The following is a 13,895-nucleotide window of genomic DNA, read 5'->3' as shown; positions in this document are numbered from 1 at the left end:
TTCTGTGTTATATCTTTCTTTTTTACTTTATTTTGCTGGGCAAGAAATCCAATTTCAGATTTATTCTTCAGAAAATAGAGAAAGTTTAAATGTGTAAATAATTTAGAAATAAGAATGGTAATTATTTCATGTATAACTAAATAATCATGTTTACTAGGATATATTTGACTTCTAATTTGATCCTGACCTCTGTTTAAAAGGCATTTCTTTGTGGTTGTTCTATTAGTCATATATTAAAAGAAATCTACTGTACCATAATAAGCTGTTTTATTAGCATTATTTTATTAGCATTATTTTCCCACAGAAATGCTAAATTGCTTATAAAATATCAAAATGTGACTGTGGCAAATTAAAAGTATGAATAAATTAATTATATTTCTCAAATTCAATTCATGATAAAATGTTTAATATTGTATATTTTTATATGAATTATTTTTCTCTATATCTCATCAGAATTGTGGTCTTATGACAAAATAGTCATGATCATATATATAATAATTACAGTATATATAATATATAATAATTATATATCACAGATTATAGGTTATGATATAATACCATGATCAGTGATACAATGATAGATTTTTGTTTCATATATTCTTATTTCCCTGGACTTGTTTTCATTTTCTCACATTTAATATTTTAGTCAGTTGTGACCAGAAGTTGAAAGATTTGTTTTTCCTTTTTATTTTTTCCCTTCTGCTTAGGTGCAGCTCTTATATGAGCTAACTGATACCATGAATGAAGTCTGGAATAAGATTCAGAAGAGAGGCAATCTCAGTTCTTTTTCAGCTTATCCGGAGTCCATAGTGGGGCCTGTCCCTAGTTCTCCAGTTAGAAGCAGTATAGGCACAGCTCCTCCAGATACCAGCACATGTAGCCCATCTGCTGACATTGGAACTACTACTGAGGTGAGTGTTTTTGAAAAATTCTGTTACTAAATAAAGGGTGGTATATATACCACAGAGTTCTGTATCAGGATTGAGAATGAAGATGACCATACCTCTCTGGAAGCTAGTGAGTTTAAAAGGTTCGTGAGGAGCTATGGTAGCAGTGGCTGTGTATTACTGTTTCTTTTAGGTCCAAGTATTTTAATCACTTTTAGTAGTTAGTGGGGTAGTTCAGGACAGTAGGGGTTCTGTGAAATGGCAAAAACTGAGACAGTAAATGTATGGTTCCTCAGAAGTATGGAAATGTAGAAGCTGATACAAAAGAGGCTCAGAACCAGAGTGCCTTTGTTATCTTTAGGTTAGTGACTTTTCAGTCTTGTCTGACCCAAAGTTCTCTCCTCTTCCTTCTGATCATAGAAGCCTTTCTTTTCATTTTTAACACCATAACTTCACCCAATGTGCCAGTGCCCCTTTTAATAACAAATGTTTTATAAAGCCCCCTTTACTATCCTGAAATGAAAATAAACATAATATGACCTACATATACATATAATTTCAAAAATATCTAGTATTTTGAATAAAATATAAAGGAGTAAAGGAAATTAATTTAAGGTATAGTAATTATTATTTTAATATATAAATGCTCAGGCATGGTTACATTAGAAGTTGTAATGAAGTAGCCAGGTACATAGAATTACTGTGAGCGTGTCTGCCGCATATAGACTTGTGCAGGTCTTTGTTAAATACCACAAGTTGGTACTGTTGTTGCTGTGATTTCCTGAGGTAATGGCAAACTTGATAAAGTTTCAAACAAAAGTTTTTATTCTTTTCATTTCAGTAGTTGCATTTCTGGAACTCTTAATAAATAAAATCATGCATAAATGCAAAAGTATTGTGTTTAGATTTAAAACAGAATTCAGTTTTATGCTCAAATGTTGACTTATAAGCAGGATTTTTACCTACTTCAATGTCTGTAAGATAGTGTTCATTTTTCAGGACAGTCCTATATATCATAGGACCTCTTGATACCGTAACTGCTAACCCTTAAATTCCAGTAGTGACACCCAATCATTGAGTCAACCAAAAATACCCTAATACATTTCTGAAACACCCCATAGAGGCTTACCACTGAGAACTACTGTAATATAATAGAGGTAGAAGTTATGTTTTTGTTTTTGCATAAACACATGCTGGAGTAGATCTGTTTGACCCCTGCATAAATAATTTCTCTATCCCTGCTCATTCCAAATCTTAAGAAACACAATGACCTAAGTGATAGGATTACTTTTTTCCCCCCAAATGAAAATCTAGGAATGTGCCCTTATGGAGTCAATGGGACATATCCTTTTAGGGTAAAAACAGTGAATCCTTTCTTGGAGATTCTTAATATTGTTAGAAAAGCTCTTGCAGTAAAGAAAACTTTGACTTTCTTCAACGCAGTACTCTCCAAACTCATTTAACCAAAGACCCCTTTATCATAGCCTACATGTTAACATTGCACAAAATACACTTTGTGAAATACTTTGGTAGAGTAATCAAAGCTTGGGGTGATACATTGCTAAACAAAGCTAGTACAAGTGAAATTGATAAATGAAGTTAAATATTGTGGACATTTGGCAGAAAGGAGAGTGTTTCATTAAACAGTTGTTCACTAAGTACTGTCTGTATTCATTGGAACGTCAAGATGAAAATGAGTACCTATCTTGGGAGTAGTCTTTTAGAAAGAAATATTTAAGAAAACACTGCAAGCCCAGAAAAGACAGGGCTCATGTGGAATGGTCACACCTGTTGGTCATACATTTAGAGCCTGCCATTCACACAAGTACAGATTGAATGGTACTTTCTAGAATTGTGTAGTGTCCAACCTATACAGAAGGACATGGTGACCCTGATTATAAGATGTGATAGAGATGAGCATGCCCTGCAATTATAGAGAAATTATTAACAAATTCATTCTATGAGATCTGTAGGTATTCTACAAAGGCAGTAACATATGAGATGGATCTTCAAAAGTGAAAAAGACATTAGTATCAATTTTGTTTTAGTAGGTATATAATAAATGTGATAGACTAGAAGAATGATGAGGAAGTTAAGAAAGGGAGAGATTAACAAAGAGAGATTTTCTCAGTTAAAAAAATTAATTCTGATTTCAAAAATAAGTTCCTTACATGACTGCAATTAATTTAAACTTAGAATGTTGAGGATTTTTTTCTGATTGGGTTATAAAGATAAATAATGAAAATGCTTCTAGTGGATTTGTTAGTTTTGTATTAGGTATGGATTTAATCTGATCTGTGTGAAAAAGATCTGAAAGTGAAAGAATCTTAATGCAGAAGATTCACATTAATATTCCAGAAAGACCATATAAAGCAGCTTACATAAGGTAACAGAGTTATGGGGGAAAATGTGGTAAATATTTTCAAAATGTACCCTCTTTTGTTTATGTAGTGTGGTTAAGAAAAGAAAGAGGTGAGTGATTGCTAGCAGTCCAATATGGATTTGAAACCCACAATCACTTGAGAAGCTTGTTCCCTGAGAAATATCTTAAAATAATTTAGGTTTGTTTTCCATAAAGGGCAGGAAGATTTTTGTATAGACAATTTTGATATGGTGATCAATGTTAAGACTTTGATTTAACTTTACAAATTAGAAGGTGTTCGTGTATTGAACACTTCATGTTTAATTTCTCTTCTTGCTCTCAAGAAAATATTTATGTGGAGATCAAGATTAACTATGTTTGCATCTGAGTTTAAATTTACCTCTTTGAGAATTAGCCAGTAAATGATGACATCAGAAAATATAGTCATTGTTTTCTCCTTTTTGTATGAATGCTTCATCTATGATTAAATCTGTGGTCGTTTAATTCATCCAGAAGTCAGAATTTGTGCTCAGGCTTTCATTTCACATTTCCTTTTGTTTATAGTGCTGGTAAAATTGTGTGTAATGACCTTTGTAATTTTTATTCCTTTTGTTTTGAGTTCCAACATGGTAGATATGTTACTGTGATCCTTTGAATTCCATTTAAAAAATGTTTTTCTAATTTTCATGAAGCTTCCTGTATATTTAAATGTGTTACTGACTGAATGGAGATAAAGCCGTGTCCTCTTTCTGGAGAAACTACTTAATGAATGGGGCTAGGGAGGACAGTGTGGAGAGGTTATGCATGTATTTTGTTATAATCCATAATAGGCCTTTATGCCTATTTGACCTGGCATTCCCAGGAAGCTCTAGCATCCCTTTGCTCTTGCTAATCATTGACTAATAATCTTTTGATTATAAGAAGACATTCTGTGGACAACACTATCATGTAAGCAACAGAACTGTCTGCATACGAATTTAAATATATGGTATATGATAATCTCTAGGTCCATCCATGTTGCTGCAAATGACATTATTTCATTTTTTATGGCTGAGTAATATTCCATTGTGTATATACTACATCTTCTTTATCTATTCATCTGTTGATTTAGGTTTCTTCCATGCCTTGGCTATTGTAAGTAATGCTGCTATGAACATTGGGATGCATGTATCTTTTCAAATTAGAATTTTCTCCAGAGAAGTGCCCAGGAGTGGGATTGCAGTGAGACCTAGAGATTACCATATTAAGTGAAGTAAGTCAGACAGAGAAAGACAAATATCATATGACATCACTTACATGTGGAATCTAAAAAAAATGATAGAAATGAACTTATTTACAAAACAGAAATAGACTCACAGAGATAGAAAGCAAACTTATGGTTACTAAAGGGGATGGGGGGGATAAATTAGGAGTTTGGGATTAACATCTACACACTACTGTATATAAAATAGTGAACAACAGGGACCTACTGTATAGCACAGGGAACTATACTCAATATCTTGTAATAACCTATAATGGAAAACTGAGTCTGTAATGACTCAGTTCCCAGTCGTTACCCTGACTTTGTGTTTCCTCTTCATTTCTGACATCTTGAGATTTCCCTTTATTTATTTCAAGTTTAACTATTATATTAGTTAGAAAAAGATGACATTCTCTTAAGGACAAAGGTGTTGACTGGGAAGGGAAACCACGGGAGATAGTACAGTACCTGGAGCTAGTAACGCTGGGATGTTTTTGCCATAAATAGGCTTACGGGCAGGGAGAACAGGGAATAATACTGACTTCATTCTCCTCCCTCCTTTCTATCTCCTGTCATGTTCCTCATTAGCTGAAAATGACCAGAAACCAGAGGACAAGAATATTTGTACATGTTGTTCGCATAGATTAGCCTCCCAGGTAGAGAGGGTATTAATGATTGAAGAGTAGGTCTACAAGACCAAAGAAAAGATACACAGCACTTTAATGTATTAAAACAAATTCTTGTGTTTTATCTAGAATTTCAGTGCTTTTGTAGTAGAAAAGGAAAACATTCATTTCAACTTAGTGTGCCATGTTACTTGAATTTAAATTTCTTTAACATCATTGAGTACTAAGAACTGGTCTTTGGAATCTTTGTTTTTCTCATTCTGCCTTGTACATATTATATTAGATTCTCAATATCATTGGTAACTTTTTTTGCTAAATTTTTTTTATTGTGGTAAAATTAAGTTACATAAAATTTATCATTTTAACCATTTTTATGTGTACAATTTTGTGGCATTAAATGAATAATCTCAGTGTTGCACAGCCATAACAACTATCCATTTCCAAAACTATTTCATCATTTCAAACAAAAACTCTTTTCCCATGAAACAGTGACTCCCCATCCTCCCAACCCCATCCTTGGTAACCTCTACTGTACTTTCTGTCTCTGTGAATTTGCCTCTTCTGGGTATCTCATATAAGAGGAATCGTAAGTATTCATTTAGCTTATTTCATTTAGTATAATGTTTTAGAGATTCATCCAGGTAGTAAGAAGAATGTTTTATACATCATCCATGTATAAGAATTTCAATGCCCTCTATGGCTGAGTGTTACTCCATTTGTGTATATAGCATACTTTTTTTATCCATTGATCTGTTGATGGACGTCTGGGTTATTTGCTCCTTTTGGCTATTACGAATAACGCTACTATGAACATTGGTGAATAAAGGTTGATTAACTCTTAATGAAGTAATTTTTCCCTGAAGATATTATATGCATTTTATATGACCTGTGCATGACAAACCATTTCAAAACTAATACCAGAAATGCTATTTTAATTTTTCTTTACCTGTTGAAATATTGGGTTGGCCAAAAAGTTCGTTTGGGTTTTTCCATATTATAAAAAACCCGAAATAACTTTTTGGCCAGCTCTATATGTTGATAACTGAGTTATTTGGTATAGAAATTAGGGGGTAGAGGAAAGTGAATGCAGAATCATTAAATATACTTTATTTAATACTGATTTTCTTACTCAGAAGAGCACATTTCTGTCATTTTAATGAGATTTGCTTAGTACCAGCATGAATGTTATAGAATTAAAATGGCATTTAATATTATGCCTAAATGTATTCAAGCATATTTCAAAGTTTTGCCAAAAAATGTGGTACTAAAGGGAAAAAAGTGAAAATTAGAAGTCGTTTATTTAGTTTCCCTAGTAACCTTGCAAACAGAAAAATAGAATGCTAGTAATTTATTTTCTCTAAGGTGTATTTTTTTTTTCTCCTGGGGAAAGCTAGCTAAATTCTGTGTGCTGCTTCCCACTTTTTGTCATAGACTCTCTACTTTGTCAGCTTTAAGAATTGCCTTCCTCTGACTTTGGTATAATAATTTTGCAGAGCTTGACAAGTGAGAAAGATGTTTCTCTTAATTCCATCAATTTACACCTATACTATTGAAAGGGATTGTTGGAAGATCATTTACTAGAAAATTGAGATGCAGTGAATTGAAGTTAGTGTCACACAAAGTAGGGACTGGTCCAGCTCATCTGAGTGTGATTCTAAGTTAATGGAATCTATAGAAGTCACTTTGGAATCAGACAACTTGAGTTTTTAATCTCTGCAGTTTATGATCACATTATTTAACCTCTGTGATTTAGTTTCATCATCTCTAAAAGTGGGGATAATGTTAATATTCATCTCAATATGTTAGTACAGATATTAACTGAGTATGTATAGTTTGTCCATATACTCTATGAATGTGGCTCATTCCTCTATTTGTATTTTCTTTAATTTCAATAAGATTTTAGTTTTCTTTTTAGAAATCTTGACCATTTTGTTATAGGAGTACACTTATTTGGCACTTTTATTTAGCACTTTTATTCAGTTGATACGATTATATATTCGGTACTTGTTTCTTCTTTATTCCTTTAAGGTGACTAGTAACTTTGGTTGATTTTCAAATATTAAGCTGATCTTGTGTTTCTGGAACAAACCCAGCTTAGATGTAATATATTTTCCTTTTCATATCTTGCTGGATTGTGTTTGCTAATATTTTATTTAGGGTTTTGGTATCATAGTCATGAGTGATACTGGCCTTTAACTTTTCTTTTACATAATATCTTTGTTGTATTTTGGTATCATGATCACACTGTCTTCACAAAATGATATGAGAAGTGTTCCCCCTTGTTTTATTATCTAGAAAAATATGTTTTGTGCGGAAATTCTCACAGTCACTGTATATTCCCATGATAATCAACAAGGTAATCCTAACTGAAAAGGCACTTGTGTGTAACACATACCTCATCCAAACTGGGTCTTAGTTTAGGCATTCTTTGCATATAGAAGAAGTTTTAACTTAGAAGATTATTAGAAAAGAGGTAAGGACTGGATAGACAAAATACACTAATGTCATCATCATAAAGGGAATATAGGCAAGCATCTTGTTCCAGGTTCCCAACTCCAACAATGGTATTGCTGTATTCCTAGAAAATGAATTTTATACTACTCATTATTGATAAAGTAATACTTAATGGTAAAATAAAGATGTTTTATGGCGTTCTGGTAGCCCAGGCTGTATAAAATGAAACTAATAAACATAGTTTTTATAGATGCTAAACAAATACACTGTCTTTTGATATTGTGCAATTATGACTTTATGTCCCAGTTAATGTTTTTATGTCAAATGTTTTATTCTGGTAAAATATACACAACATAAAATTACCTTTTTAAACCATTTTTAAGAGTACCCTTCTGTGACATTAAGTACATTCACATTGTTGTGCAACCATCACCGTCAACCATCTCCAAAACTTTTTAAACTTTTCCCAGCTGAAATGTGGTACCTGTTAAACAATAACTTCCCATTTTAACATTAAGTCTTCCGATCCATGAACATAGGACATTTCTCCATTTGTTTGTGTCTTCTTTTATTTCTATTAGCAATATTTTATAGTCTTTCACTTCCTTGGTTAAGTTTATTCCTAAGTATTCTATTCTTTTTGATGCTATTATAAACAGAATTGTTTTATTAATTTCCTTTTCTGATTGTTCACTGTTATTGTGCAAAAACACAGATGTGGGTTTGTATCTTGCTGAATTCGTTTATTAGTTCTAAAATTTTTTGTTGTTGAATCTTTAGCATTTTCTACATATAAGGTCATGTTGTCTGCAAACAGAGATCATTTTGCTTTTTTCCCTTTCCAATTTTGTTGCTTTTAACTTTTTTTCTTGCCTAATTGCTGTGGCTAAGACTTCCAGTAATATGTTGAATAAATATTTCACTTAACTTTTTAAATATTAGGCAATATTTTCAAGTTGAACATAATTTTCTTTTTTGATAATAATTTTCTTTTAAGGAAACCTTCTAGCATGTTTCAGCACTAACAGATTTTGTTCAAATAGCAAAAGACGTATTGAAAATTTGACACTGTTACTTTTTCTGTTCCTACATTAGTTGTACTTTTATACTATTCTTTTCATCTGCAATAAGTGTTAAGTCAAACATTATGGGTTGGAGGTAAAATGATTTACACTGAGAGGTTTATATTGGTTCAGAAGTAACAGTGTTAAATAATGATTATACTGTTTCAGTGCCATACTGGATGTGAACTATAAACTTTCTATTATCACCCGTCACCTATTATCTTTATCATCATAGGATAACCCTAATTTGAGTAACCAGTACGTACTCTGTACCAAACAATAGTGCTTGGTACAGAGTAGGTTTTAAACACATTGTTCTTTAATATATGGATGTTAAACAATTTGGGAAGTCAACTCACTTTGACGAAATTAAATCTGATTTATTATAGTACAGGGCATAGAGATGTATATATTCATTGTCACTACAAATATATTTTTTTTTTTTTTTTTTTTTGCGGTACGCGGGCCTCTCACTGTTGTGGCCTCTCCCGCTGCGGAGCACAGGCTCCGGACGCGCAGGCTCAGCAGCCATGGCTCACGGGCCCAGCCGCTCCGCGGCATGTGGGATCCTCCCCGACCGGGGCACGAACCCGTGTCCCCTACATCGGCAGGCGGACTCTCAACCACTGCGCCACCAGGGAAGCCCTACAAATATATTTTGATATGAATTCATAAAAGCATATATTGAGTTTATTTTTTCTGTTTGTTTTTATGTCTTTTGTTGTTTTAAACATAATTCTTTTATATTATTTATCAGATCTGTTATCTGAATTTCTTGAGATTCTAATCCTACTGTTGTATTCTTAACCCTTGCTCTTAGTAGACTGTTTCTTTATGTGTTATGTGCTCTTCTCTTGGGAGTTCTTTACTAGTGCGACTTTATGAGACTCTTGCATAGTGTATGAGGGCCTGTTCCCCAATAGGGATTTTCTGTGTTTCCTTCTCTGAGGGACTCCAAGGGCCATCACTAGCCTGGGACCCCTTTACTGTTAATTTCGTAGCTAGATGTTTCTTGAAACATTTCGGTAGTATGAAATCAAGCCCTCACACCTACATGTAACCCAGAAATGTGTTTAAAAAGTCTCAAGGGTAACGTTTTTCCACTACTTAGGCTAAGATAGATATTTCTTTTTTCTTGGGTTTATTCTGTTGTTTTTCTAATTTCTTAAATTGGATACTTAGCTTAATAATATTCAGCTTTTAAAATAAATTAAGCATTTTAGTCCTTTATCTTCAGCAGAATTTATAATATTTAACTTCGGGGATGGATATGTGTATACACCTAATATATAGGTACACTGGGAAATTTAGCCCATCACTGCATTGCTGCTTCCCAGAGAAAATTCTGTATTACATAGAAGGGTGAGCAAAAATTTTGGTATAAAACAAGATGTCTCTGGCACGCTAATTCTTATCATGGACCCAAAGTAAGGCTTTACCTGTACACTTGTAGAACATATTTCACTGTATTTCAGCTAGTTAAGGTTGTCAAAAATTTGTGTTCAGGGAGATGTTCAGGAAAGTGAAACACTATATAATCATGTTCATTGAAATATTTATGCCATTTTGCTTACAAGATAGCCCAACAATAAAAACTGCCTTTGAAAGTGCTAACATTTTGATGATTTGTTTTAATAACAAGTAAACAAAGCAAATAGATACACAATACACAAATACATACACATTCACATATTTCCCTTATAAGGTTAAGTACATAAACTGTTAAGTCTTTTTTTTTTTTTTTTTGCGGTACGCGGGCCTCTCACTGTTGTGGCCTCTCCCGCTGCGGAGCACAGGCTCCGGAAGCGCAGGCTCAGCGGCCATGGCTCACGGGCCCAGCCGCTCCGCGGCATGTGGGATCCTCCCGGACCGGGTCACGAACCCGCGTCACCTGCGTCGGCAGGTGGACTCTCAACCACTGCGCCACCAGGGAAGCCCTGTTAAGTCTTTTGGAAGCTGTTCTAATTATATAAAATGTTATTTTGAACTTCTGGATTTTCAGTACTTACCATAAAGGTCATGTAGGAAGGACAATTATTATGGATAGCTATATTGTGTTGATGAAATTAAATCCCTCCAATTAAGTTGTGATTTTAGGCAAACCATTAAGCATTTTTTCATTTTAACTTCTTGTATATATGTATAATGTCTTTGATAATGTCATCCTTATTCACAGCATTTTAAAGAAATAATTTTAAAGCTTTAGAAAAATATAAAATGCTGAATGAATGCTAGAATATTGATTTATAACTCAACCTAAGGTAAAAATTGACAGATTAACCAACAATGTTGAGAGGTTAGAGGGTCATGGCAAAATTCGAATTGCATGTTTTATTGATTCTGGAATTAAAATTACTTCAGCAGCCTAGTTCTCAAAAAAATCCAGTATGTGCTGTATTGTATAGCATGGAATATTGCCAGTATTTTATAATAACTTTAAATGCAATGTAATCTATAAAATATTGAATCACTCTATTGTACACCTGAAATTAATATAGTATTGTAAATCAACTATACTTCAATTATAAATATATATATTTCCAGAAAACAATCCAGCATGAAGTGGTTCATTTCTTAGTCCCCAGTAATTATTTAAAATGCATTTATTTTCAGTTAAATCCAAAGTGAAAATTTGGGGGGAAAAATGAATGAAGGTGGTCAAAAGGTACAAATTTCCAGTTATAAAATAAATAAGCCCTAGTGTTGTATGCCATGGTGACTGAAGTTAATAATACTGTATTGTGTATTTGAAAGTTGCTAAGAGAGTAGATCTTAAAATTTCTCATCACAAGAAAAAACAATTTATGACTGTGTGACAATGGATGTTAACTAGACTTACTATGATCATTTCACAATATATATAAATATCAAATCATTATGTTTTATACCTGAAACTATTATAATATTATATGTCAATTGTATCTCAAAAAAAAAAAAAGTGAAGTTGTTTGGCCTCAACTGCTATAGCAAAACTATTGTCAGTTTTTCAGGGTTAATTAAGTGCAGTTAACCTAAGCAGCAATCTACCTCAAATTATTATTCTAGACAACCTTTTAGAACGTAAGTTTAGTTTGAACTTTTTTACTCAGTTGATATTTTAAGGATGTCTCATAATAGTTTTAAATCTCTTCCTCAAAATAGACTTATTTCATTAAATATTTATCTTTAAATGATTTTATCTTCAACATTTAGGGAGAAACTTTTATTCAAAATGTAGAAATCTTAGCATTTAGATGATCATCTAATTAATTGAGTAGCTGTTGAATGAACATACATATATAATACATATATCAAAGTAGGTTATTGTTTAGCCTTCACATATGAATCAACACAATATTTTGTTGTCATGCTTTTCTTATTTCAAAATAATCATGCTGGAAAATGTCTCTAATTTCTCAATTATTGGCTTATTTTTTTATGCAAATAGTTTTATTGCATAAATATAACCTATTTATCTGAGGTCACCTTACGTTTGTTGTGCTTATTTATATTATGTATCTGTATGTTTAAATTTCTAATTAATATTTGCATTGCAAAAGTCCATAAAATTTAAAAACACTATTTAAGGTATTTGTTGCTGAGTTGGGTAAGAACTATTATTTTTAAATTATTTCGACAATAAAGAATTCACCATAAATGAATCTAGTTTAAAAAAGTATGCTCTTAACAGTTGCTTGTGTTAAGTAGAAGAGAAGTATTTGCTTATATGATCCTTGGATGACTTATACTTTAAACTACGAGTAATTCTTTTTATGTTGACATGTTGATAAGGAGCAGTATACTTTTCAGTGGATATAGCTCTAGCTTCCTGAATATCGATCTCAGTGGTGCTAGAAGGGGAAATATGAGTGGCAGGCTTAAGTAGTGAGCTTAAAAACAGTTATTCGTTTTTCCCACCCTTCACATTGAAATGGTAAGAGCAAAGGTAGTGGAAACCACAGCAGTCCACTTGTTATCGTTGACTTAAGTACAAACAGCAGTGGAAGTGTTTAGACCTTTGGGAAGTTTTGTGATTGAAAAAGAATGCTGGAGTTATTTTGATAAGGGAGAGTAGCAGTGTGGCCAAAAGTATGATCATCCCTGAGCTCTGAAGCAGGCCAAGGATGAAGGGCTGAAGTGTTTGCTCTTCCAGATGAACAAAGATAAATTCAGCTAGCATAATAAACTCAGTATTTTGGTCAATTTGCGACAAAATGGTGAAAGAATTGAGCTGTATATTTTAGACCTTGGCTAAAGAGGTGTGGGAAAATAGTTCAGCGTCTCCAATTCTGGCTCAATTTTTGCTATAGATTTAGAAATAGAGCAGAAAATTAATGCACAAACATATTTAACAATACCGCACCAAGTGTTGTAAATCCAAAATGAAAATTGAAACTGCATGAAGAAGGAGAGTAAAACTTTTTCTCAGGAGTGCTTGCTTATTAAATTTGAAGCCACAGTTTTCTTAGCATTCCTACTAAGTATACTTAATAGTGTTAAAAATCAAGGTTTCATTGATTTGAGATGGTCTTTTCCCTACAATTTCCATTCTTGGGATTATAATGTTCTTCTAAGTGTTGGAGGGAGAATTTAATTTATGAATTCTTCTGCTCTAAGACCCAATCCATAGAGAAAGGCATACTGACTACATTATGCTGTCTTTTATTGAATTTGACTTTCTAAAATGTATCTTTTTCTGGGATTAGTTTGTGCTTTTCATTAGATGTGTTACTTTAGACAGCTAACCAGAAACCTGAATTTTTATATAGCTTCTCAAATTCTAGGAATTTCAATTTTAGCAGATTTAGGGCCACTTAGTTTTGGAAAAGCATTTAGATGAAAACATCACGAGCAGTGAGCTTTCTGCTTTGCTTGGTGTAATTGGAACAAAGAATGGCTATACTGTCTTCAATACATCATGCTGCCTATCAAACTAAGCTTAAGTACATATAACTAATATTAAATATATATACATCTTTTTTTAACATCTTTATTGGGGTATAATTGCTTTACAATGGTGTATTAGTTTCTGCTGTATAACAAAGTGAATCCGTTATACATATACATATGTTCCCATATCTCTTCCCTCTTGCATCTCCCTCCCTCCCGCCCTCCCTATCCCACCCCTCCAGGTGGTCACAAAGCACCTAGCTGATCTCCCTGTGCTATGCGGCTGCTTCCCACTAGCTATCTATTTTACGTTTGGTAGTGTAAATATGTCCATTCCTCTCTGTCACTTTGTCACAGCTTACCCTTCCCCCTCCCCGTATCCTCAAGTCCATT

General features: G+C 33.1%; 1 protein-coding gene across 1 annotated transcript in view; it reads left to right on the top strand.

Annotated features, from left to right (window-relative positions):
- VPS13B (vacuolar protein sorting 13 homolog B) overlaps positions 1–13,895 on the top strand; it is an 816,084-nt gene that overhangs the window by 414,704 nt on the left and 387,485 nt on the right. The window contains exon 25 of the mRNA XM_024756522.1: positions 708–911. Coding sequence (XP_024612290.1) covers positions 708–911 — 204 coding nt within the window. The remainder of the gene's footprint in view (positions 1–707; positions 912–13,895) is intronic.

This window comes from Neophocaena asiaeorientalis, unplaced genomic scaffold (genome assembly GCF_003031525.2).
Source record: "Neophocaena asiaeorientalis asiaeorientalis breed wild unplaced genomic scaffold, Neophocaena_asiaeorientalis_V1.1 scaffold29, whole genome shotgun sequence".
Classification (NCBI taxonomy): Eukaryota; Metazoa; Chordata; class Mammalia; order Artiodactyla; family Phocoenidae; genus Neophocaena; species Neophocaena asiaeorientalis.
The sequence above is the reverse complement of the archived record's forward strand: the minus strand, read 5'-3'. Positions and strand labels throughout refer to the sequence as shown.